We start from the raw sequence: 22,187 nt of genomic DNA, 5'->3' as shown, positions 1-22,187 counted from the left end.
GAATCTTTGAATACTTCTTTGTTTGCACCAGAATGGAAATGCTGCATTTTCTTGATTCCTCCTAGAGGCTGCCACATTCCAGTTTATCTCTGTCAACCCATGTGCCTCTGTCAGCTTATGAATTGTCACTATCAACTGCTATTGAACTAAGCATCCGTTGAAGCTTTCATCCGTTGATGACTTTATCCGTTGAAGCTCTATCCGTTGATGCATTAGTAGTTGAAGCTTTATCCGTTGAAACACTCATCCGTTTATGGATGTTATCCGTTGAAGCTTTAGAGACATTCTTTGAAGCTTTGTTTCTCATCCGTTGAAGGCTTTTAATATCAGTTGATACTACTTCACTTATACAAAATTACAAGGCATGAGATATTTACACTTAGCCCTCCTATTTGCATATCCACTAGTAGTCAACATGACTGATAATTTCCCACAACATCTAAGAATTATAACTTAAATACAGAGAATGAAATGTGCTACAATACTAGACTTATTTCTAAGTAAAGCTGCTCCTTCAACGGATAGCCAAGATGGTCTTATCCGTTGAGGCTACAAACACTAGATTTCTACTTAAGTGTTTTGTTTAACTTATCATCAAACTAATACACATATTCTTAACAATAATCATAGTACAAACTATGATATTCCTTAAAAGTATAAATGGAATGGCATAAACTACCACAATGAAAACAAGGATTTTGTGGCCTATATCTAACACACTGACTCTTAACTCCTGACTTTGAAGGTAAGGAGTTTATGTTCTTATTTTTCCTGCAAAAAGAAGCTAGATGGTTAGAATTTCCACAATTATGACATGTTTTTCTAGGAGCATTAGGAACAGGCTTATAATCATTACTTTTATTCACACCTTCCTTTCCATTCCTATTTTTCCTAGGTGACTTTACCTTATTTACATTCTTAACATCTTTTAGCTTATGCCTAAGCTGCTTCTTTGTCATTAAGCCTATGTTTACTTCAGCTGGCTTACCCTGTTTTGGTTTGTCAGAAGTTAATTTCTCTTTAACTTCTGATTTATCAGTATCAGACTTTACAGCTACAAACTTAACAAGTTTTACCTTTGGCTTTTGTTTAACAACTATAGGCTCAATTTCTACAGTTCCTTTATCATTCTTATCATCTCTATAACCTAAGCCCTTTTTCCAGTTTCCACTACTTAACAAATTCTGAGTTGTTCTGCCAGAGTTAGTCCAAGTCCTGATAATCTCTCTTTCCTTTTCTAACTCAGTTTTTAGAGATTCATTCATTTTAAGTACTTCATCCCTAACATAGAAAGCATCATCTCTATCTTTCTGAGTTTGATGGAACATGACTAACTCTTTTTCTAAATAATCATTCCTCTTTTTATAAGCAAGATTTTCAGAAGTTAATCTTTCACATGTTAAAGTTTGATCTCTATAACTAATTAACATGGTTTTAAGATATCTTCTCAACTCATTAATATCATCACTATGAAAGGCATAAGTAGTTTGAGGTACCTTTAAGTCAGCAGTATCAGAACTGCTATCAGCATTTGCTATCAAGGCATAGTTCTCCTCACTTTCAGAATCTGAAGTGTCTGTCCAGCTTTTCTTCTTTGTGACAAGAGCCTTGCCTTTGTCACTCTTCACTTTCTTGCAATCAGGAGATATGTGGCCTTTCTCACCACAGTTGTAGCATTTGACATTTGTGTAATCTCCTCTGTCAGACTTCCCTCCTTTGCTTTCAGATTTTCAGAAACTCTTTTTATCAGAACTTGCACCTTTCCTAGAAAACTTCTTTCCCTTCCTGAATTTTCTGTATGCAATCCTTGTGATTCATTTCACCATAAGAGTACACAGCTTCATCATCTCTTCATCAGCATCCATCTCAGGTAAGCTTTCAGTTTCTGAATCATCATCACTATCAGAACTTGATGACTCAGTATCAGACTTTGTGATGAGAGCTTTTCCCTTGCCTTTCCTTGAGGTAGCTACTTTGGGGGATTCCTCCTCAGCCTTAAGAGCAACTGTCCTTGACTTTCCTCCTTTCCTTTTGCTTCTTCGTTCCATCTCAAGTCATGAGTCTTGAGCATCCCATAAATTTCATCAAGAGTTGTTTCTTCAAGATTATAGTTGTCTCTTATAATTGTGGCCTTCAAATCCCAACTTTCAGGAAGAGCTAACAGGAATTTAAGGTTTGAATCTTCAAGATCATATTCCTTATCAACTAGTGATAAATCATTCAAGAGTTTGACAAATCTGTCATATAAATCAGCAATGACTCATTAGGCTTTGAGTCAAAGTGTTCATACTCTTGAGTGAGTATAGTCTTCATGCTCTTCTTAATTGAATCAGTTCCCTGGCATCTTGTCTCCAAGGCATCCCATATCTAATTTGCAGTCTTGCAGTTAATTACCCTGTTTGACATTACATTATCAATGGTACTATGCAGCAAGTGTCGTACCTTAGCATCTTTAGCAATTGAAGAGATATCTTCAGCAGTGTAATCACTCTTCTCCTTTGGTACAGACTTTGTTGGTTCACCTGCAACTGCAACAGCGAGTTTGGTTAGCTTGTGTGGTCCTTCATTGATTCTGTCAAGATATTTTGGATCTGTAGCTTTCATAAATATAGACATCCTCACCTTCCATATGGGATATTCAGATGGTTTTAGTATGGGAACTCTGATAGTCCATATCGACTATGGATTTGAGTCTTTGGAGGTTCTTCAGTTTTGGTGGACTTGGTTGGAGTTTCTGCTTCAGATATGATTGATTTTGGATCTTAAACTGTTTGTGTGTTAACAGAAGGCTCTGATACCACTTGTTAGGTCACACACACTGTAGAAGTGGGTTGAATACAGTGTATAATACAATCAAATTGAATTTAAAACACAAGTAACAGAATACATATTTATTTGATATAATAAACTCTGTTACAATGGAACAGTTCTCTCTCAGTGATGAACAAATTATCATGAGAGCTGCTAGGGTTACAACGAATATTATTCTCGATAATGATAACACATATAGTGTAAACCCTATGTCTGTGTTTATATACTACATAGTTACAAGATAATCGCTAATTGATATGGAATATAATTCTGCTTCCTAAAATATATCAATCAGTTATCTTTTCTTTCAAGTATTATATTCTTCATAGAATTCCTTCTTCATGCATATTTCTTCTTGCGTTTGTCTTGATCTTCTTTCCTTTCAATCAGTCGCCTTCCTTATCTGAAAGTCTCCTTAAGTCCTGATATTATCTCCTGATAAATATCTCATGATAACTTAAGTTCTGACTTCAGTATAAGTGCTGATTTCCAGTAAAGTACTGATTTGTCCTGTTTAAGTAAGATCTGAAAACTAAACACAAATCATATTAGACATGACATTATCAAATATATCTAACAACATATATATTTGTCGAGTTAAGAACTATTTTTAAATCTTAAAAAAGAGCCAGAATTACATTCAACCCCCCCTTTTGTAATTCTTGTTGTATTGTTAGGGAATAACATTCATCTTTGTCTGACATGGTTGATTGACTTTCAGATCTTAAACAGTTTGTACGTTAACAGCAAACTCTGATACCAATTGTTAGGCCCTTAATCAACTGTAGAAGGGAGTGAATACAGTTAATACAATCAATTCGAAAAAGTTTCAATAGAATCAACAGTTTTTATATTAACTGATAAAAACTTATTACAAACGTACTCTCTCGAAAGGATGAACAAATTTTGTTGAGAGCTGCTAGGTTATGCAAAAGATATAACAATGTCGCAATACTTATAGCATGAACCTAATATGTGCTTTATATAGAGTACAACTAACAATATATAAGGAATTCTATATAATTAACAAGAAGAAAACGTATACAATTGCTTCTGTTATAAAGTCCTTCACCTCCTTGAGTTCATGTTTCCTTTTCCTTCTCAAAGATCAACTGATGTGACAAATACTGATTTCATCATTCGTTGACATCATCATCCGTTGATATCATTATTCGTCGATTATCAACATTCGTCGATGTCATCATCATTTGTCGATGTAATCATCATCCGTTGATGCTTCTGATAGTTTCTGTTTGATATCATCAATTGCTCCTAACATGTTTAGTTTGTTCATAAAACCAGATTCCGCACAAAAAACAGGACCAACCTATATAAAAAATAAAAAAGACACATTTACTTTAAGCATTGCAAGTTAATTAATAAATATAGGTCGAGGTAATAAGAATCACAATACATTACTAATATGTGCGACAAATAAACCAAAAAAAATCATTTAAAGTAAAATATACCTTGGATGGAAACTTCTGACTTTCAATTATTGTCGACGCCAATGAATGGCACAAAAATCATAACATACCTGTAGTATAAAATAAACAAGAAAAAGTTTATATTAAATAATCAAATTTGACAAAATAAATAAAGCATCAAATATTAATTCAATAAGTCGTAATTGATAGACAGTTTGCAATACTTACTTATTAGTACGATATGTCGCATCGAAAGATACAACATCACCAAATACTTCATAATTTTTTCGACCACGAACATCAGCCCAAAATAGACGAGTGAGGTGACCATTTGAATCTGTCTCATACTCATAAAAAACCCTTCATCATATGTATCCTGTTTGATCTTGAATTTTTGAAGTAACATATTTGCATCATACTTTCCTATGTACAACTTGATATCTCTCATCCAATTTTGAAAATCCATAGCAGTAGGTCCAACATTGGAGTATAAACTAAATAAGGAGGTATATATGCTATGTGCCCTTAAAGCGCCAATGTTTGATTTTGCAACATCTAAAAAATTTTTTGTTGAAATGTGGTCATAGTTCTATTCGCACGAAGGAACTCTTTGCCCGATTCAGAAGCTAACGGGTGATTGTGGCCCTCAACAAAAGTGGAAATTACATACTTATTGGGATCATTAGGACTAATGTACTTAGGAATAATTTTTGCATTACAATCACATTTTTTGGTGACTGTTATCCTCTTTCGAATTTGATTACCAACAATATTAGATGCATGTGATGATTCTGATTTATTTCATGGTATCCTGCCTTTTGACAGACAAGATATTTAGATGCAACAATTCTATTCATCAAATTATGTGATGATTTGCGAACATTAAAACCCCTGCCTTCCAGATTCAGTGTAAAAATTAAAACATGAGTCAGTATCTTTAAATCGCTGACCAATATATAGTTTGAGTTTTAGGTCAGGAACTTTAGGATTCCAAACTTGAGTAGTCCTATCAAAAGATTCATCAAACCCTTCTATAAACTCTTCAATCATATCATAACCCTTAGAATCACAAATTCCTTCAACCATATCATTATTGTGCGTATTCCCAACAGTTACTGCATGACATTAGTAAAAATTTAAAAGAGAAGATACATCAAACATTAACACATAATTTAACAAAAAAAAGAATGTTTATTTCATTTAAAAGATACTCAATTAACCTAATAACAACATTCTGCAAAAACAATAATTGGCGACCAAATATATGCGACTTCAAAAAATGACAAAAATCATGATATTGTGTACTACTCAACTTAAACATTATATAGATTTTGTAAAATATAGCACTGAACATGGTTCCAATAACAAGAATTCTAAATTTTTTTATTCAATAGAACATAAATCGAACTTGTAATATGGAGACATTATAGAATCAAAACTAAATTGATATATACTAGAACATTGCAATAGCAGTAGTTTGAGTTCATCAAATAAGATTATTTAATCTACAAATTATGTTTTATTTTATTGTGGAACCTCAAATGAACATTTAAAAAAATCTTTACATAGTAAAAAAACAACAATTAAACCAAGAAGGAAAATATAAAATTAAATAAAATGATAGAATATAACCTAAATGAACGTAAAACTCTATTTTTCTCTTATGAATGGTCAAATTTATAATTCACTAAAAATGACAGTCATACTTAAATTAATCAGAATTTATCAGATTATCTAGCAAATTATCTATGCAATAGGTTACATCAACATTTTTTGTGTTGATTACATAATAGAAGAAAAAAACATTAAAAATTAATTGAATTTAATCAACAATTAACAAACATGAATAAATTGTATAATTTAACAAAAGCTAATCTCGAATTTACTAAAGATCGATACCTAAATTAGCAGAATTATTCAGTAAAATGAAATTGAGGATTAAATGTGAAAGATGAAAATAATTACCCGAAAAAAACTGAATTTCAATTATGGAATCAAAAGTTTCAGCTTGATTTGACGAAAAGCCATATATTGCAATAGAATCGAGGAGATAAAAGGAGATTCACTGAGAAACGGTGAAGAGAAGATTGAAGACTAGATCAAAATCACAGAAAAACCGCAAAAATCGAAGAGAAAGAGCTCGCAAGGAAGAAATAGATGATGAAAATTTGAACTATAATATCAAAAATTTAACCTCAATTGCAAGAGGTATCAAGTGAAAGATGATCGAAATTAGAGGAAAAGTGAAAAAATCACCGGAGAGAGTTCGTCGGAGCATAACAAAGATGCATGGATTTGCGTGTATGTAGTAAATTTAGTTATTTAATGAAAACTAATCTGGATCATTTATTTATTTTTTAATCCAAGGGCTCATATTAAACAAGGGGTTCTCTTTATGCCTTCATATATGGATGGCATGTAAATATAATCTAAATTATAGTCTTTCGATCACTGAAATACGGTGTTAATGTTTTTTACCTGGCAAAAAGATTCATAAAATTAAGATTATATAAAAAGAAACAACATGTATTACAAATCAATCCAAAACTCATGCATACTCCTTAGAGACCCGGTTTATAAGCAACACCTGCATCTTTGATCCATTGTGATCCATAGATGAATGAATCAACAGTAAATTTGCTAGCTTGTGTTCTTGTAATGCTCCTTAGTCCCTTCCATTTAACTCTATCTTTTGTTGAAGATCCTGGTCCAAAATTCTGATATTCAGCGTAAAATATGGTACTAGGTGCACTTGTTCCAGTCCATGGTAACCATCCCTTGGGATGAATCAAGCTCTCGATCATCGTGTTCATTACTATTGTTGTCGAGTAATCTTTCCAAGGCCGGCCTAGGAAAGTTCGTACTGAACCTAAGTTCCCTAATGGATAAATCTTACAATCTTGTATGGAAATTCCAGTGTTTTGATTTGGATCAATTTTCCCTTGAGCAGTAATTGTGTTTTGTTGTCCAGTCATTGGTGTTCTTGGTGCGATGTTGCAGTTCTGTAGTATAACAGCAGAGTTTCCAAAAATAAAATCTACTGTACCATAAATGTCACACTCGCGATAGAATTGGCGATTGGCGTGAGCATAAAGAGTGTCTTGAAATGCATCAAATCGACAGCGATGGAAAATTGAACGGTCAGAATTTGACATTAATGCTACAGCTTGATGCTTGATTGCACCAGCTGTGTTGCGAAAACCCATGTCACGAGCAATAAAACCTTGTCCAAATGCAGCTGCATGAAAATAATTCGGGATTATTTTTCAGTATTCCCGTAAAATATGTGATAAGTGTGAAAGTTTCCCAACATCTCTTAATGTAGCTGTATTTCTCTTGCTACATTTATAAGATGTCAATGATTCGAAACTTGTCAAATACAAAATGGGTGGGTGAGTATGTCTAAATAGTAAAAAGTTATAGAGTACTTGAGGCCTAGGGCCTAGGGGGACATTCTTCTGGCGAAGGTGCATCACCTGTGTTTAAATGGACTCAGGTTCGATCCTCGTCCCCGCAAGCCCCAACCCAATTATCTAGTCGGTTTATATTTTATATATGTAGAGGGAGGGAGGGAGTACTTACCAAATGTTGCGGTGGAAAATGTTGGAGTTCCATCAACAACATTCAACCTACCAGAAACAACTGTTTTATCCATTCCTTCGCCAATCATCATAACATTCCATTTTCCCTTCTCAACCCTAACATTTTCATAATAAACTCCCTTTTTAACATAGATTGTAAATCTTTTCTTGCTCTTCTCAGGAACGGCCTTAAGAGCGGCTCCAATTGTCTTATATTTTCCTGTTCCATCCTTTGCCACGACAGCGTCATATGTGATGGGACTACTTTTGCTCTGTAGCAGCTTCCTGTCTTTGAAGGATAGCCAATGTGGCATGCCCATATCATCTGTGACTGTCAATAATTTACGTAAATTCAACGACTTTGCAGCATCTGATACTTGTTTGATAATTGCCAGACTGTTGCTTGTGAACTCATTGGAATCTTTAAGGTATTGCAACACATTAAGCCTGAAAGTTGAATTGGCAAAGCCATCTATACATGTGTCTTGATAAGTGCCAGCAGCACTTAACCATGTTAATATATCTTCAATTGCATCGGATGATGTTAATTTGTCGCTCAGAAAAGAGCTATTCAGATGATCTGTTGCTAGATCCAGAAGCTCGCGACAATTCTCAAGTGCTGCAACTATATCAGTCTGATTACCAGCCAAAACACTTTTCAGTCCACCATTATCCGCGAAGTATTTTGCTGCTTTTGATATTTCACCAATCGCCACTTGCAACGATGCTTTATAAAGCACTTCAGGTTGTACTGTCTCACCAGGGCTTGAATTCAATAATGGTGCCAGACTACGATAACATGAGTCTGGATACAATGTCAGGCCGCAGGCCGCTTTAATTGAAGCAGCAGACTGTGACTGATTACTGCTTTTATCATTACCATCACTCTTGCTACTTTTACTGACATGAGTTCCTACCACAGCAGAAACAATGACAATGACTAATATTATGCATGACAAGCTTATTGCACAGATTCGCCTTCTCATCGCCCGACGACGTCCATCTTCAAACCAGCCTTCACCCGATTCATCAACTTTGCTATAAGATTTAAGTAAAGTCATGTTACTTGAAATATAAGATTTTGAAGATATGTGAGATTATCAGTATTTTGCTGTGTTATATAGAAAAACAATGTGCATGAATAAAACATTAGTTTTATTTAGCAAAGTCAACAAGAATGTAGGTGGTACGTGCAAGGCACCATGGCACTAAGAATAGAATTCAAGTGCTTCTCATGTTTGATACAAATAAGTGATTTGCTAGTTTTGTTGTCCAATTCAACACCATATCCTAGACACAGTGACTAGAATATTGAAGTTGTGATCAATATGCTAAGTTGCACTTGCCTCACCAACAAAAGTTACATATTGTATACATTTCCAACGTGAATTTAGATACAGATTCCCACCATGCAATTTAATACATAGATTTTAAGCTTTGCTAGGTTTTCTGTCACATAGTCTCCTAGCACAACTCGAGCTATTATCATTTTGAGGGGACATCATACTTTGGCATAAAAAATAAATAAACTATGAACCTAGTATATCACTATTTGCAAACTTTTGAAGAAAAATAACAACATAGTAAAACACATTAAGCTGAAAACTGTGAATTGTGAAAAAAAAATATTAATAATATATAATATTATCCATGTGGACAAACCATAAAATCAAGAATAATTATCTCAAGATTCAACGACAAATTAACAAAAAAAAAAAAAGATACAACGACATTATAAGCTATGGCCTCTCATAAATAACCAAAATAAAATTCTATTATAATCTTCAATGCAGCAAAAGGATCGCAATCTTATAAATTTTGCCCCAGGTTACTAATAACCAGTAGACAAACAAAAATGCCTCATCCACATTCTTCAACATGAAAAGTTCAGGTGCTGATACTTTTCATCATAAAATTAGATGGCACCATATAACACTCTAATGTGATACAGACAATACTGCGGTAGTGCGGTGCATCAAAAGTGTGCATGAACAAATTAAGGTCTGAAAGTATCGGCACCTGACTTTCATCATGACAATTACGAAATTAAAAACATTGCCCTCACCAAAGCTACAATATAAAAATCCCCTTAGCATTGTCATCAAGGAAAAACTTCTTTAAGTACAAAACTACAAGGATCGGTCATTCTCCAAACTACAGAGTCGTGGGGAATGAATTGTCACTACAAAGAGAAATTTAATCCAACAGTACCCAATATTGATATCAGTTGGACATGTCGCTATCCTGATCAACTCCAGGCTTGTTCTTTTTCTCAGATTTGCCGAATGGCTTTGTCTTTGGCACAGGTTTTTTGCTCCTCTCTGCCTGCAATTCTAGAACTTTTTCTGAAGGTTTCCTTTTGCGTTTAAGGGGCATCCCTCCGGTATCAGAATTATCCATAGCTGCTGCATCACAACCCATACCTAATTAACCATTAAAAAGTAAGGCGGAATTAAATTTTAAGATAAAGAGAAATACCACACATGCCAAAAAGTAATATCATGTTAAATTTCCATGTCACTCAAGATTTTCTCAAAAGAAAGCTAATTAAAGACCTCAAATCCCTGGCTGGCTAAAAGAGTTCTTCAGGGAATGACTCATAGCACATTGGAATCCATTATTCATCCTTTAAAGTCTATCTACCAATGAACTAATCCTACTACACCTCACTCTCATGTCATGTCTTTCTTAATCCCCGTTCTTATCCCTTTAATGTCATTCACTTCAATTTAATTGAGAATGTTGCGTATATATTTGATGCCCGTATGGAAGATACTAAGGGTATTTTAATGAGCTGGAAAGCAACACTTTATATTACTACTTATGCAAATAAAAGCAGTATTAATGCATACGAGCAGTGGAAAAAGCTATCAGCTGTTAAGGTAACTATATGCATTATGCATGGTACTGGTATGCTAGCCAAAAGGTATTACAATAAATATCTGGAAAGGTGTTTAATTACCATCAAGCGGACTGGAAGCATATTTGGCCCCTTGCCCATTCTGTTCTGCATCTTCCGAAAGAGGGGATCCAGAATGGTTGCTGTCACCCATCCCGATACATTTATCCTGCTCCTCTGGAACATCCGGAGAAATATCTACACGCAAATATAATACTTCATCTTCTGACATATCTGAATCGCTAAAAGTAGTATCCTTCTCAACTGTCATAATATCTATCTCTTCGTCTTCGTCAACATCTGATTCTTTCACCTACAAGGATATGTGTTAAATAACAAAATAATACAGTTTGTTACATAATGACAGAAACAAGAACTGCCTTCCTAATTAGAAAACATTGAAAAAAAAGTGTTCTTCAAACTTTACCTTTGGATTATCAGGTATGAGATCGAATTCATCCTCGCGTTCTACATACTCCTCATTTTCCTCGAGCTCCTTAAAATCTGGAGCAAATGCGCTCCAGTTTTCGACGTAATCTTTAGCCCAGATATAAATTAACCCTGTTAGTGAAGCAGACACGATTATAGGACGAACAGGATGCCACGCTAAATCTATCAACGCCTCTTTAGGACCTTCAAGAATTTTTACGAGACGCCCTGCCCTGTCCCATATGTAAATCTTGTGCTCTCCTTTGTTAGCAGAACCGCCAACAACCCACTCGCCATCACCACTAAAACAGGGTGCTTTCCAGTGCACTCTGGTAATGGAATCTTGAAACTCCCTAAATAGTGCCAAGCACTTTGAGCCAATAGCTTTTAATTTCTCAGCCTCCGGAAGCTCCTTCAAAGTCTCATGTATATTATCCAGGGCTCTAAGTCCATCTTTCAATGGCAAAAGATTCTCGTAGATTCTAATTGTACGGTCATTGGAGTTTGTGAGGAGAAATTTCCCGTTTCTGCTGAAGACTATATTCTTTATCACAGAACCCCCAGAAATGGGAACAACCCCGCGCACTTGATTGCTTTTGTGATCTATAACAAGTATTTCTCCTTTAGAGTTTCCAACATAAACCAGATCCCCGTGCTTGTTAAAACATGCCGCTGTAGGTGAAAAAGGTGCCGATCCATCAGAAAACCTGTTCCGCGAAGGAGGTGCTGTTGTACTGTCTGTTTCAGGCAATGAGATTGGAAGCGTTGTTACGTTTCCGGTATATAAATCAACAATCATCGGAGCAGATGACAGAGGGCATGCTAGACAGATGGATGGTGAGGAAGAACTGGTATGTAGACGTGCCTGTAATGCGGACTGCTGCAGGGTTACTTGTACAACCTTTTCTCTTTTCACAACATCCCAAACTGTCAAGGTTTTATCAGCGGCAGATACAAGTATGCGATGACCAAATTTTGACCAACAAACACTTGTTACAGCAGCAACACAGTCCTTGTCTTTCAAAACTGTTGCAACACCTCTCGTCAAGAAATCCCAGATAACACAGCTCCCATCAGAACATCCGGCTGTTTAAGATCAACAAGTAAGGATATCAAACAATAGATGTAGAAGAGACAGGCCTCAATCGTTCAGAATTAAAATTTTATATTAAAAAAGTATAGTAATATACATATACATGGTTATAAAAAGCTCAGTAAATATATTACAAGATGATACTTAATAAGATCTCGAAAGTGATAGATCAATATAGAACTATAAAGAACTGTTTCCCTCTTCACCATATAAGTTATGAAATGAATACAGGTTAATATTCATAGTAGAGCAAGAGCGGAATAAAATTAAAGTCTATCAACAAAAGATTTCATTTAAATAAAACTACGGAGATTAGTAACAATTGCACGATGCATAGGGTGTGCATAGGGTGTTGCACAACACTGTGCGCAATGCGCATCTTTTGCCTTTAGGCTTATACTTATACACATCCTTAAATTGCGTATTATCTTTCATAAAAAAGATACTCATTTCCGGTTGTGTCATGTTTGCCAAACTTCTTCAAAATACAGTATTTTGGCCTTTTTTACTATTGATACCGGAATCCCAAAAAATACAGTCAAAGAAGATTACTTTTCCTGATCTATATGCAAATTTGACCAATTAATTCTTTAAAAAAAACACAATCAATCAGAAGCTTATTATCAGCTATGTTACTCAGACTTCAGTTATTGCTACCGTTGAAACACAACTCTTATTCTGTGTGAGATCCCTAGAAATATATGTAGACACTTTGACTAACAAAAAGACCACTTACAAGATAAACATAGAAGGCGAAAAGAGAAGTGTAGGAAAAACAATTGTGAAAAAGGCCCTATACTTTGTAAAGACTTTTACAAATCATGTTTGATTCCGAGTTTAATTGTAACTTTCTGCTATATATTCCATCTATTAGACTCATTTATTTCTCAGTCCAGCACCCTCTCCATATTAACATAAATTTTTACCCCCAAATTCAAAAAAAATCAAGAATTGGTTAACAGAACAGACTAAATAAAAATAAAACCTTTACCAGCAAGAAGGGTTCCACGACGATTAAAAGCGATACATTTCATAACCCCATATTCCAAATACTCTTCTATCACTTCTGGAAAATCTCCCTGCAATGGATCTTCACAACAGCAAAAAAACAGTAAGCACAAAGCTCAAAACTCTCTCTCTCTCTCCCTCTCTCACTCTCTCTCTCTCCCTCTCTCCCTCTCTCTCTCCCCCCCCCCCTCCCTGTTACACATAAACATGCATACAAGTGTACATATACATCTCTCTCTCCCATAAACAGATAAACATGAACATATAGATATGGAAAAAGGAGGACTTAACAATAATTGGGGCATTCATGATGCAATTTCATATACATAAACACATAAACGCGCATAAAAGTGTACATATACCTCTCTCTCTCTCTCTCTCTCTCTCTCCCCCTCTCTCTCTCTCTCGTAAACGGATATACATGAACATACAGATATGAAAAAATGAAGACTTACCAATTATTGGGGCATTCATGATGCAATTACACACACATAAACACAGACACAAGTCTACATCTACATTTACATAACTCTCCCTCTCTCTGTCTCTCTCTCTGTCTCTCTCTCTCTCTCTCGCATATGTGAACATAAATAACTATCCCTCTCTTTCTCTCTCTCTCTTTCTCTCTCTCTCGCATAAACACATATACATGAACATAAAGATATATACATACATAAAGATATGAGAAATTGAAGACATACCAATAACAGGGGCATTCATGTTGCAATTGAGCTTCAAAATAGCTGGAGCTACAAAACAACAGACTCTTAGGGTTGGCTTCTTGAATCCTATAAATCAAACCCTGAAATTCACATCTATTTGATATACTAAAACCCAGATTAAAAACCCACTTCAATTTCACCAAAATCAAATCCCCTTTCGATAATTTTAAATATTATCTGAGGGGCGAGGGCTCGTATATTTATTTTCCCTTTTGCGTTTCGGGGGCCGGGTACTTTTTTTACAAAAAAAATATTACAATAAAACATCTGTAAATTAATACTCGATTAATTAATAATCTCTCTAAATTAATAATTTTGTCCGGTCCTGACTTGGGCCAGTTCAAAAAATGATCAATTTCGATAAGATAATAAGATAATAATTTTTTTGAAAACCCTGTATAAAAATATGGTCCCAATAAAACTATAAATTAATAATTCCCTTATATTCATAAAAATATAGCTATTACATCTTGGTAAAATATGATTCAATTGTAGTTTGCTTTTTCATATAATTTAAATCAACATGAAGCTCATCCCTAATCTTCCTTATTGCATCCAAAAGCTCGGGTGTGGTGCTTTCATGTTGCATCAAAAAGTTATTAAGCATTTTTGATGCCTTGAGTGCTTCTTTACGTGTAACCGGCTCCAACGGTGTTGTATCGTCTTTAAGATCATCTTCAACACTATTTTCAAGGATGGTGTTTGCAATCTCTTCTATACTCTGGACCTCGGAACATGATTCATTTTCACCCGGATAATCTAAGAAGTTATTAACATCCATTTTATTACGATAACCTAGATCCTTATTCATCACCTCAAGTTCATGAATGTATTCTTCCGGAGTTGTATGTTCGTTTAAATTGCTCGAAACTTCATCTATGGAACGAATTTTGCAATGTTGAAAGCACCTTGCTATTGACTCTTGTTTTACATTTGTCGTCCACGTCGCGACTGCATAATTGATAGCATCCAAAATATTAATCTTTCCTGGATCAGATTGTCCCAACTCATAACCTTCTAATAACCCACGATAAAATCTCTTGCTATAGTGCATCTTGAAAGCTCTTATAATTCCTGCATCAAAAGGTTGGATTTTTGATGTCATGTTATACTTAATTCATGTACTTTGAATTTTCCTAATATACATTGAATATTTTCTATGTAAAATACAATGAATTTAACTCATACACTACATGGACTTTGAATCTAATATATTGTACATTACATTGACTTTCTAAATTCATATACATTGAATTAATTGAATTAAGTATAAAATATAAATTGTACAATTCATTTTATTTTAATTTATGTGAATAAATATTTAATCAAAAGTTAATTTTGTTTGCTACCGAAAATTCTCTATAAATTAATAATTATTAATTTATCGATTAATTAATACCTCTCTAAATTAATAGAATTCTCCGGTCCCAACTATATTAATTTATAGAGGTTTTACTGTATATACTCTTTTATTTATGATGACAAAAGACTTGGCCAATTTATATTTTTCTATTTTTGTTTTTAATAGGCCCTACCTGATTTATAATTAATCTGAAGTCGGTGACTAATCAGAAGGATTAAACGGATTAAAAATTAAATAAATAAAAATATAATTTAATATATTATTATGGTTATTGATATGGATAGAAAATATATCTTATAGAGATATTAAATATCGCATTAATTGTAAATATCGGCCTATGAAGGGTCGATACTCGAGAAGGGCTCAAAGTACCTCGAGTCGCGAATAGACCATTATAACTTCTATGAAAATTCAAGTAGTCTTTCCGGAAGTTGGGGGACAAATGATATGGATAGAAAATATATCCTAGAGACATATTAAAAGTCGCATTAATTAAGCTTGAAAATCTTGTTCAAAACCCAATATAAACCAGGTTGATCAAGACCTGTTACAGACTAAAGACGGTCCAAGTCATCAAGGCCCACCAGCCAAGGTCGTCAAGGTCCACGAACATAAACTGTTCAGGGACTAGGCCCAATACGGCTAAAAGGACAGGAACATGACGTCGAACATGGACACTAACTCTTACAAGGAAGAATCTAGAATTCCTTCTCTTAAAGAATTCCTAATTACCATCTAAGTTGGAGACTTGTCCATCAAGTCTCCCAACACAAGTCTAACTAGGCTCATCTCTATATAAATGGCTCTACCCTTCAACCTAGAACTACGTTTTGGCTTGATTCTCTACAACACAGAGATACGTAGGCATTTTGGGATGATAGCCAGTCCACGACCGCAAGCATAACCACTAAAACTCGAAACTCACAAACCCTAGTATTAAATACTAACAACCCCTTATTTTTATTCCACAATATTTGGCAACGTCTGTGGGAAAACAACAACAAAAATGGTACTTACACGGAGCAAAAACAACAATGGAACTGATGATCCCGTCCCATCACAAATTATCTCATCCATAGTAGAGATACCCCCGCACTCAACCTATGTCACCACCTAAGGAGGAACCCCATGCAGGGGCATTTGAGACCCAACCTCAAGGGACGAATCCCTCAATCCAAGATCCGCCCCTAGGGACGAATCCATCAACTCCTCAAGGGACAAATCCCTAATTTCAGGAACTACAGGCAACAATAAACCCTCAACCCATTGGGTATGAGTACTCAACAATCGTGACCCTGTGAAATATTAACTCACCTTATGGGATGCCTCTGTACCCTGAGATTGGAAGAAGTGGACTCTCTAATCCAAGCGAAGGACAAGGTCGGACGCCCCAGTACATTCATGGTTTGGCTCCCATCCCTGAGAATCGAGAATTCTTTGGACCCTACTCTGCTAGAGACTTTGACTCATTGGACGATGAAGTCGCTCCAAGGAGGAGATGTGCGGGTAAGGAGTCAATCCCAAGTGGTTATCAACAGCCCAGGAGCACACAAGGGACGGTTCCCCAAGATGTATAAGAGAGGATCAGGGCTTATGAAGCCGAAATCCAAAGGCTGAAGCATGACCTAGAGATGCATCAAACACCGAGACCTCCTCCGAAAACAAGACTAAAGGACTTTTCTCCCGTTATAGACATGGAAGGTCTAACACCAAGACAAAGGGTTGCGACCCGAAGGGATGATCCAAGTGATTTGATGCTCCTGGGAGATTTTGTCGATCCAAACCTACCATTCACTGAAAAAATAATGAATTCTCACATATCAAGGAAGTTCAATATGCCCATCATCAAGGCGTATGATGGAACTGGCGACCCAGCTAATCATGTTTGGATGTTCTGTAATGCCATGTGGATACAGTCCCTGAACGACACTATTAAGTGTCGGGCCTTTCCTCAAACCCTATAGGGTATGGCTCAAAGATGGTATAGTCGCCTACCCCCCAATTCAATTGGATCCTTCAAAGAGCTGAGCCAGGCCTTTATCAAGCAATTCATTAGTGGCAAAATACACGAGAAGAGTTCGGCTTCCCTTATGGGTCTTGTCTAAGGAGAAAGGGAGTCCCTTAGAGATTACATGAACCGATTCACGAAAGAAGCCCTGAAGGTGAAGGTCCCAGATCTCGACGATAAGGTAGCTATGATAGCCCTATAGTAAGGAACTAGGGATGAGTTCTTCAAAATGTCCCTGGCCAAGCGCCCTCCTGAAAGCATGCTGCAACTCCAGGATAAAGCCGGAAAGTATATCAAGGTAGAGGAAAGTATGAAGAAGACGGTGGTAAATAATGAGCCTGCGGGTAACAAGAAACGGAAGACAGGTCAATAGTTTGATGCCAGGAATAAATATCCTTAAACTGGAAAAAGCTCTGATCCTCTTATAAGAAGAATCAAACACTGAGGTTTACTGAGTATGGAAGGCTATGCGCACTAAGAAGCCATATCCTTTTGGAAATTGAGAAGGACAAAGAGTTCAGATGGCCGAATCCACTAAGGGGAGATCCCAAAAAAAGAGACAAGGGCCCGATACTGTAGGTTCCATAGAGATGTTGGTCATGATACCGATGATTATAGGAAAATCAAGGATGAAATTGAGTATATGATCTGAAGAGGTAAAATTCGGACGCTTCACCAAGGGTGAAGGGACTGGAGGCTAAAAAAGAGATTATGATTGATGAGACGACGACTGAAGAGGTAACGACCGAGATCGTAACCCACAATCTCGAGGGCCAGTAATCAACATGATCCCAGGAGGCCCGGCAGCAGTTGGGACTACAAGGAACTCTCGAAAAGCTTATGTGAGAGAATTAATGAGTATATCAGGAGAGCCGCCTAAGTGTTCTAAGATATAGATGACGCTTGAGTTCGGTGACCCTGATCCTAAAGGTTTGAAGTTTCCTCAGGATGACCCTCTGGTTATCACTCCGATAACTGTAAATTGTCCTATTATGAAGTTCCTAGTTGACAATGGAGTTATTGTGGATATTTTATTCAACGACACGTTCTTAAGGATGGGGTACAATGACTCCCGACTAACTCCATCCGACACACCTATCTATAGGTTTAACCAAGTGGAATCTCATGTCGAAGGAGCAATACAACTTCTCGTGACTATTAGGGAAGAGCCCAGAGAGGCCACATAGATGTTAAACTTTCAAGTTATTAAGGCGACCTCTATTTACAACGCTATCATGGGAAGAACAGGGATTCATGCGTTCAAGGCCATGCCCTCAACCTATCACATGGTACTGAAGTTCCCAACTAGGAACGGTGTCGGTGAGGTAAAGGAAGATCATAAAATGGCTCGCAATTGCTATGTTGCAACACTTAGGTACGATGGAACTGGAGGCAGGTTCTCCCCATAGAAAAAATGGATGTTCGTGAGAATGAAGAACTCCGGGGAAAATAGAAAAGGAATTAGTCCCAATTCCCCTAGACTTCTTAGACCCGGAAAAGGTCACATACATTGGAGCATCTTTGAACAAGCTCCTGAAGGGCCAATTGACAACTTTCTTACAAGAGAATAGTGATGTAATTTTTAGACAATAGCTGACATGCCTGGAATTGACCCTGGTCTTATAACTCAAAAGTTAAATGTCGATCTAACGTGAAAGACCGTTAAACAGGAAAAGAGAACTTATGCTCCTGGTAGGCTGGAAGCCACCAAGAAGGAGGTTGAGAAACTCCTAGAATCTGGATTTATTGAGGAAGTGGAATTTCCCGAGTGATTGGCTAACCCCGTAATGGTCAAGAAAGCTTACAAAAAATGGAGGATGTGCATCGATTTCACCAATCTAAATGATGCATGCCCAAATGACTGTTATCCCCTACCTATGATTGATACCCTGATCGATGCCACCGCTGGACACGAGATGCTGAGTTTCATGAATGGCTTCTGCGGTTATAATCATATCAAAATGCACAAAGATGAAACCTTCAAGATATCTTTCATAATTGACTTTGGTGTCTTTTGTTATCTTTTTATGGATTTTGGACTTAAGAATGTAGGAGCTACCTACCAGAGATTGATGAATAAGATATTTTTCCATCTAATTGTAAAGACTATAGAGGTATATGTTGATGACATGTTAGTCAAAATCCTAGCCAAGGCGATCATATTAATTACCTCAAGAAGGCATTTAAAGTGCTGAGACACCACAAGATGATGTTAAACCCTGCCAAGTGCGCCTTTGGTGTTGGGTCTGGAAAATTTTTGGGGCATATGGTCTTGAAAAGAATAATCTAGGCCATCCCTGATAAGATCAAAGCCATCCTAGATATGGAGCCACCACAATCCATCAAGGATGTTTAGAAGCTGAACGGAAGAATTTCATCTCTGGGAAAGTGTATCTCCAAGTCTGGAGACAAATGTCTGCCCTTTTTCAAAACCCTTAAGAAGGTGAAGGACTTTGAATGGACAGCTGAGAGTCAAGAGGCCTTCGAGCAGCTAAGAAGTACATGACTGAGGCCCCGTTGTTGGCCAAACCTAGTCCGGATGACATCCTTTACTTGTACCTCGTTGTCTTTGAACAAGCCGTGAGTATCATCTTGGTAAAGGAAGAACAAAAGCTCCAGAAGCCCGTCTACTATATGAGTAAGGTGCTTCACGGAGCGGAGTTGAACTACTCCACCACCGAGAAGTTTGCACTTGCCCTTATCACAGCCTCGAGGAAGTTAAGACTTTACATCCATGCCCACAAGATCGAAGTCCTGACGGATCAACCTTTGAAGAACATTCTTCACAGCCCGAAAGCAACTGGAAGGCTCATCAAATTGGTGATTGAGTTGGAGGAATTTGACATCAAATATGAGCCTCAAATAGCCATTAAGGCTCAGGCCTTAGAAGACTTCGTGGTCGAATGCACCATTAGTGACCAAGAAGTAGGGGGCAAGAGATAGTAACCCCGTAAGGAAAAGAGAAAGAGAAAGATAAAGGTGTGACTCTGAAAGAGTATTGGGCTCTCCATTTTGACGGAGTGTCCAAAACAAAATCTATTGGTGCAGGCCTAATCTTACAAAGCCCCGAAGGATTCATGATTGAGTATACGTTGAAGTTGGACTTCCCAACTATGAACAACGAAGTAGAATACAAAGCTTTGATAGTTGGCTTAGGCTTGGCTAAAGCCGTGAGAGCCAAAAACCTTAAAATTTATGGAGATTCGAGACTTGTGGTTGCTCAAGTCAATGGAGAGTTTGAGACCAAGAATTATACAATGGCCAAGTACCTGAGAGTCGTAAAGAGAATACTAATTCAGTTTGATGAATGGTACGCTGAACATGTTCCGAGAGAGGATAACACTACTTCCGGGTCCTGAAGACCCATACTATACATGTCATAAATTTGATAACACCAAATGGCGTGGATGGTTGTTGAATAGATCCAATCAAGACTCACCTTGAGACTGGGTGGCTCCTTGACGATGCCCAAGTGGCATGCAAGTTATCGGTGAGAGCATTGAGATATTCGTTGACTGAAGGCCTCTTGTACAAAAGGTCTTTCATCATTCCATACTTAGCTTGGGACCTCTTGAAGCAGAAGAGGTGTTTAAGGAAGCCCATGAAGGGATTTGTGGACAGCACTTGAGGGGCAAGGCCCTCGTTTACAAGATAACTCAATTGGGATTCTACTGGCCAACAATGTTAGCCGATACAAAGGCTTATGTGAAGAAATGTGATAGATGCCAGAGGCATGCTCTGAGAGTATGATAACCCCCAGAGAGGCTTACATCCATTGGTACACTCATCTATTTTGTAATGTGGGGAATTGATATACTTGGTCCATTTCTAATGACATTGGGACAAAGAAAGCTCATTGTGGTAGCCATAGATTACTTCACAAAGTGAATTGAGGCTAAAGCACTAGCCAAGATAACCACCAAGAAAATTACCCAATTTTTTTAGGAGAATGTGATATGCCGGTTTGGTATCCCACGCATCCTAGTTACAGATAATGGGCGAAAATTTGATAACACAGAATTCAGGAATACTGTGATGATAACAGCAAAGAGCTTCGCTTTACCTCGGTTGCCCATCCACGGGAAAATGAGAAGGCAAAAGTTGATAATCGGATTATCCTTGATGGACTAAAGAAAAGGGTTGAACACTCAAGGAACACTTGGGAGGATGAGTTACTGCCCATACTTTGGGCATATCGAACCACCTACAAAGTGATAACTGAAGCTACCACGTTCATGCTGGCTTACGTAGTCAAATATATGGTACATCTAGAAATTACCCATGGATCGCCTAGGGTCAAAGCTTATGGACCAGAGACCAATAAAGAAGGCATGAGGCTTGCTCTCGATCTCATCAACGAGCTCAGGGATGAGGCCAACGCCCGCAATGCAGAGCATCAATGAAGGGCCTCCCTCTATTACAATAGAAAGGTTAAGGAAAGGTTCTTTCAACAAGGAGACTTGATCTTAAAGAAGATTGAGGTGTCGGGAGCCGGGGAGAGAGAAAAGCTAACCCCTAACTGGGAAGGGCCTTATAAAGTCAGGAAGATTTTAGGACGAGGATCCTACAAGCTAGGGACCTTGAACAGTGACGAAGTGACCCGCACTTGGCACGCTTCAAACCTAAAGGTTTATTATATTTAGGAAATTCACATCATGTTCCTAGTACTTACTAGTAGCTATATAAATAAGGTCTTCAGAACCATCAAATGTAAGGCTTGAACCCATTTTTCAAAGATATTACCTATTTATGCAAGTTTGTTTTTATCATCTTGTCTACAAATTTATTTAAGTACGAGCATCTAAGAAAGCAAGTCTCGAAGGACTAAATGCCGAAAATAAAAGAT

General features: G+C 36.9%; 4 protein-coding genes across 6 annotated transcripts; 1 reads left to right on the top strand and 3 right to left on the bottom strand.

Annotated features, from left to right (window-relative positions):
- Nucleotides 1-6,799: 6,799 nt before the first annotated feature.
- Nucleotides 6,800-8,880, bottom strand: LOC141682490 (putative pectinesterase/pectinesterase inhibitor 24). Its single transcript, XM_074487184.1, has 3 exons — nucleotides 8,512-8,880; nucleotides 7,821-8,454; nucleotides 6,800-7,476 (listed from the first exon to the last, which is right to left on the bottom strand). The coding sequence occupies exons 1-3, from the start codon at nucleotides 8,878-8,880 to the stop codon at nucleotides 6,800-6,802; spliced, it is 1,680 nt and encodes a 559-aa protein (XP_074343285.1).
- A 910-nt stretch (nucleotides 8,881-9,790) lies between these two features.
- LOC141684080 (protein RBL-like) lies at nucleotides 9,791-14,178 on the bottom strand. Of its 3 annotated transcripts, none has more exons than XM_074488916.1 (5): nucleotides 13,950-14,178; nucleotides 13,232-13,330; nucleotides 11,146-12,233; nucleotides 10,782-11,031; nucleotides 9,791-10,224 (listed from the first exon to the last, which is right to left on the bottom strand). In XM_074488916.1, the coding sequence occupies exons 1-5, from the start codon at nucleotides 13,966-13,968 to the stop codon at nucleotides 10,043-10,045; spliced, it is 1,638 nt and encodes a 545-aa protein (XP_074345017.1). In that variant the 5' UTR covers nucleotides 13,969-14,178; the 3' UTR covers nucleotides 9,791-10,042. The 3 variants fall into 3 exon arrangements, with proteins under 3 accessions (XP_074345017.1, XP_074345018.1, XP_074345016.1); XM_074488917.1 differs by having other exon boundaries at nucleotides 9,791-10,221; XM_074488915.1 differs by having other exon boundaries at nucleotides 9,791-10,242; nucleotides 13,950-14,175.
- A 255-nt stretch (nucleotides 14,179-14,433) lies between these two features.
- LOC141685790 (uncharacterized) lies at nucleotides 14,434-15,075 on the bottom strand. The gene has a single exon (XM_074490876.1). It carries the CDS (start codon nucleotides 15,073-15,075, stop codon nucleotides 14,434-14,436), a length of 642 nt encoding a protein of 213 aa, XP_074346977.1.
- Nucleotides 15,076-19,843: 4,768 nt separating this feature from the next.
- On the top strand, nucleotides 19,844-21,744 carry LOC141685789 (uncharacterized). Its single transcript, XM_074490875.1, has 4 exons — nucleotides 19,844-20,273; nucleotides 20,390-20,651; nucleotides 20,902-21,072; nucleotides 21,360-21,744. The coding sequence occupies exons 1-4, from the start codon at nucleotides 19,844-19,846 to the stop codon at nucleotides 21,742-21,744; spliced, it is 1,248 nt and encodes a 415-aa protein (XP_074346976.1).
- The last annotated feature ends 443 nt before the right edge of the window (nucleotides 21,745-22,187 follow it).

This window comes from Apium graveolens, chromosome 9 (assembly GCF_009905375.1).
Source record: "Apium graveolens cultivar Ventura chromosome 9, ASM990537v1, whole genome shotgun sequence".
Taxonomy (NCBI): domain Eukaryota; kingdom Viridiplantae; phylum Streptophyta; class Magnoliopsida; order Apiales; family Apiaceae; genus Apium; species Apium graveolens.
The sequence above is the reverse complement of the archived record's forward strand: the minus strand, read 5'-3'. Positions and strand labels throughout refer to the sequence as shown.

Bases quoted from the DNA above. Each gene is read 5' to 3' on its own strand.
- LOC141682490 (XM_074487184.1), bottom strand. From the start codon at position 8,880: ATGACTTTACTTAAATCTTATAGCAAAGTTGATGAATCGGGTGAAGGC. The intron at 8,455-8,511 runs GCAGCAAAATAC...GCTGGTAATCAG, and splicing joins CGATTGGTGAAATATCAAAA to ACTGATATAGTTGCAGCACT. The intron at 7,477-7,820 runs GTAAGTACTCCC...ATTTTCATGCAG, and splicing joins ATTTTCCACCGCAACATTTG to CTGCATTTGGACAAGGTTTT.
- LOC141684080 (XM_074488915.1), bottom strand. The intron at 12,234-13,231 runs GTAAAGGTTTTA...GATCTTAAACAG, and splicing joins TCGTGGAACCCTTCTTGCTG to CCGGATGTTCTGATGGGAGC. The intron at 11,032-11,145 runs GTAAAGTTTGAA...ATATCCTTGTAG, and splicing joins TCATACCTGATAATCCAAAG to GTGAAAGAATCAGATGTTGA.
- LOC141685790 (XM_074490876.1), bottom strand. From the start codon at position 15,075: ATGACATCAAAAATCCAACCTTTTGATGCAGGAATTATAAGAGCTTTC.
- LOC141685789 (XM_074490875.1), top strand. From the start codon at position 19,844: ATGACTGAGGCCCCGTTGTTGGCCAAACCTAGTCCGGATGACATCCTT. The intron at 20,652-20,901 runs GTACGCTGAACA...TTCCATACTTAG, and splicing joins CTAATTCAGTTTGATGAATG to CTTGGGACCTCTTGAAGCAG. The intron at 21,073-21,359 runs GCATGCTCTGAG...TTGATAACACAG, and splicing joins AAATGTGATAGATGCCAGAG to AATTCAGGAATACTGTGATG.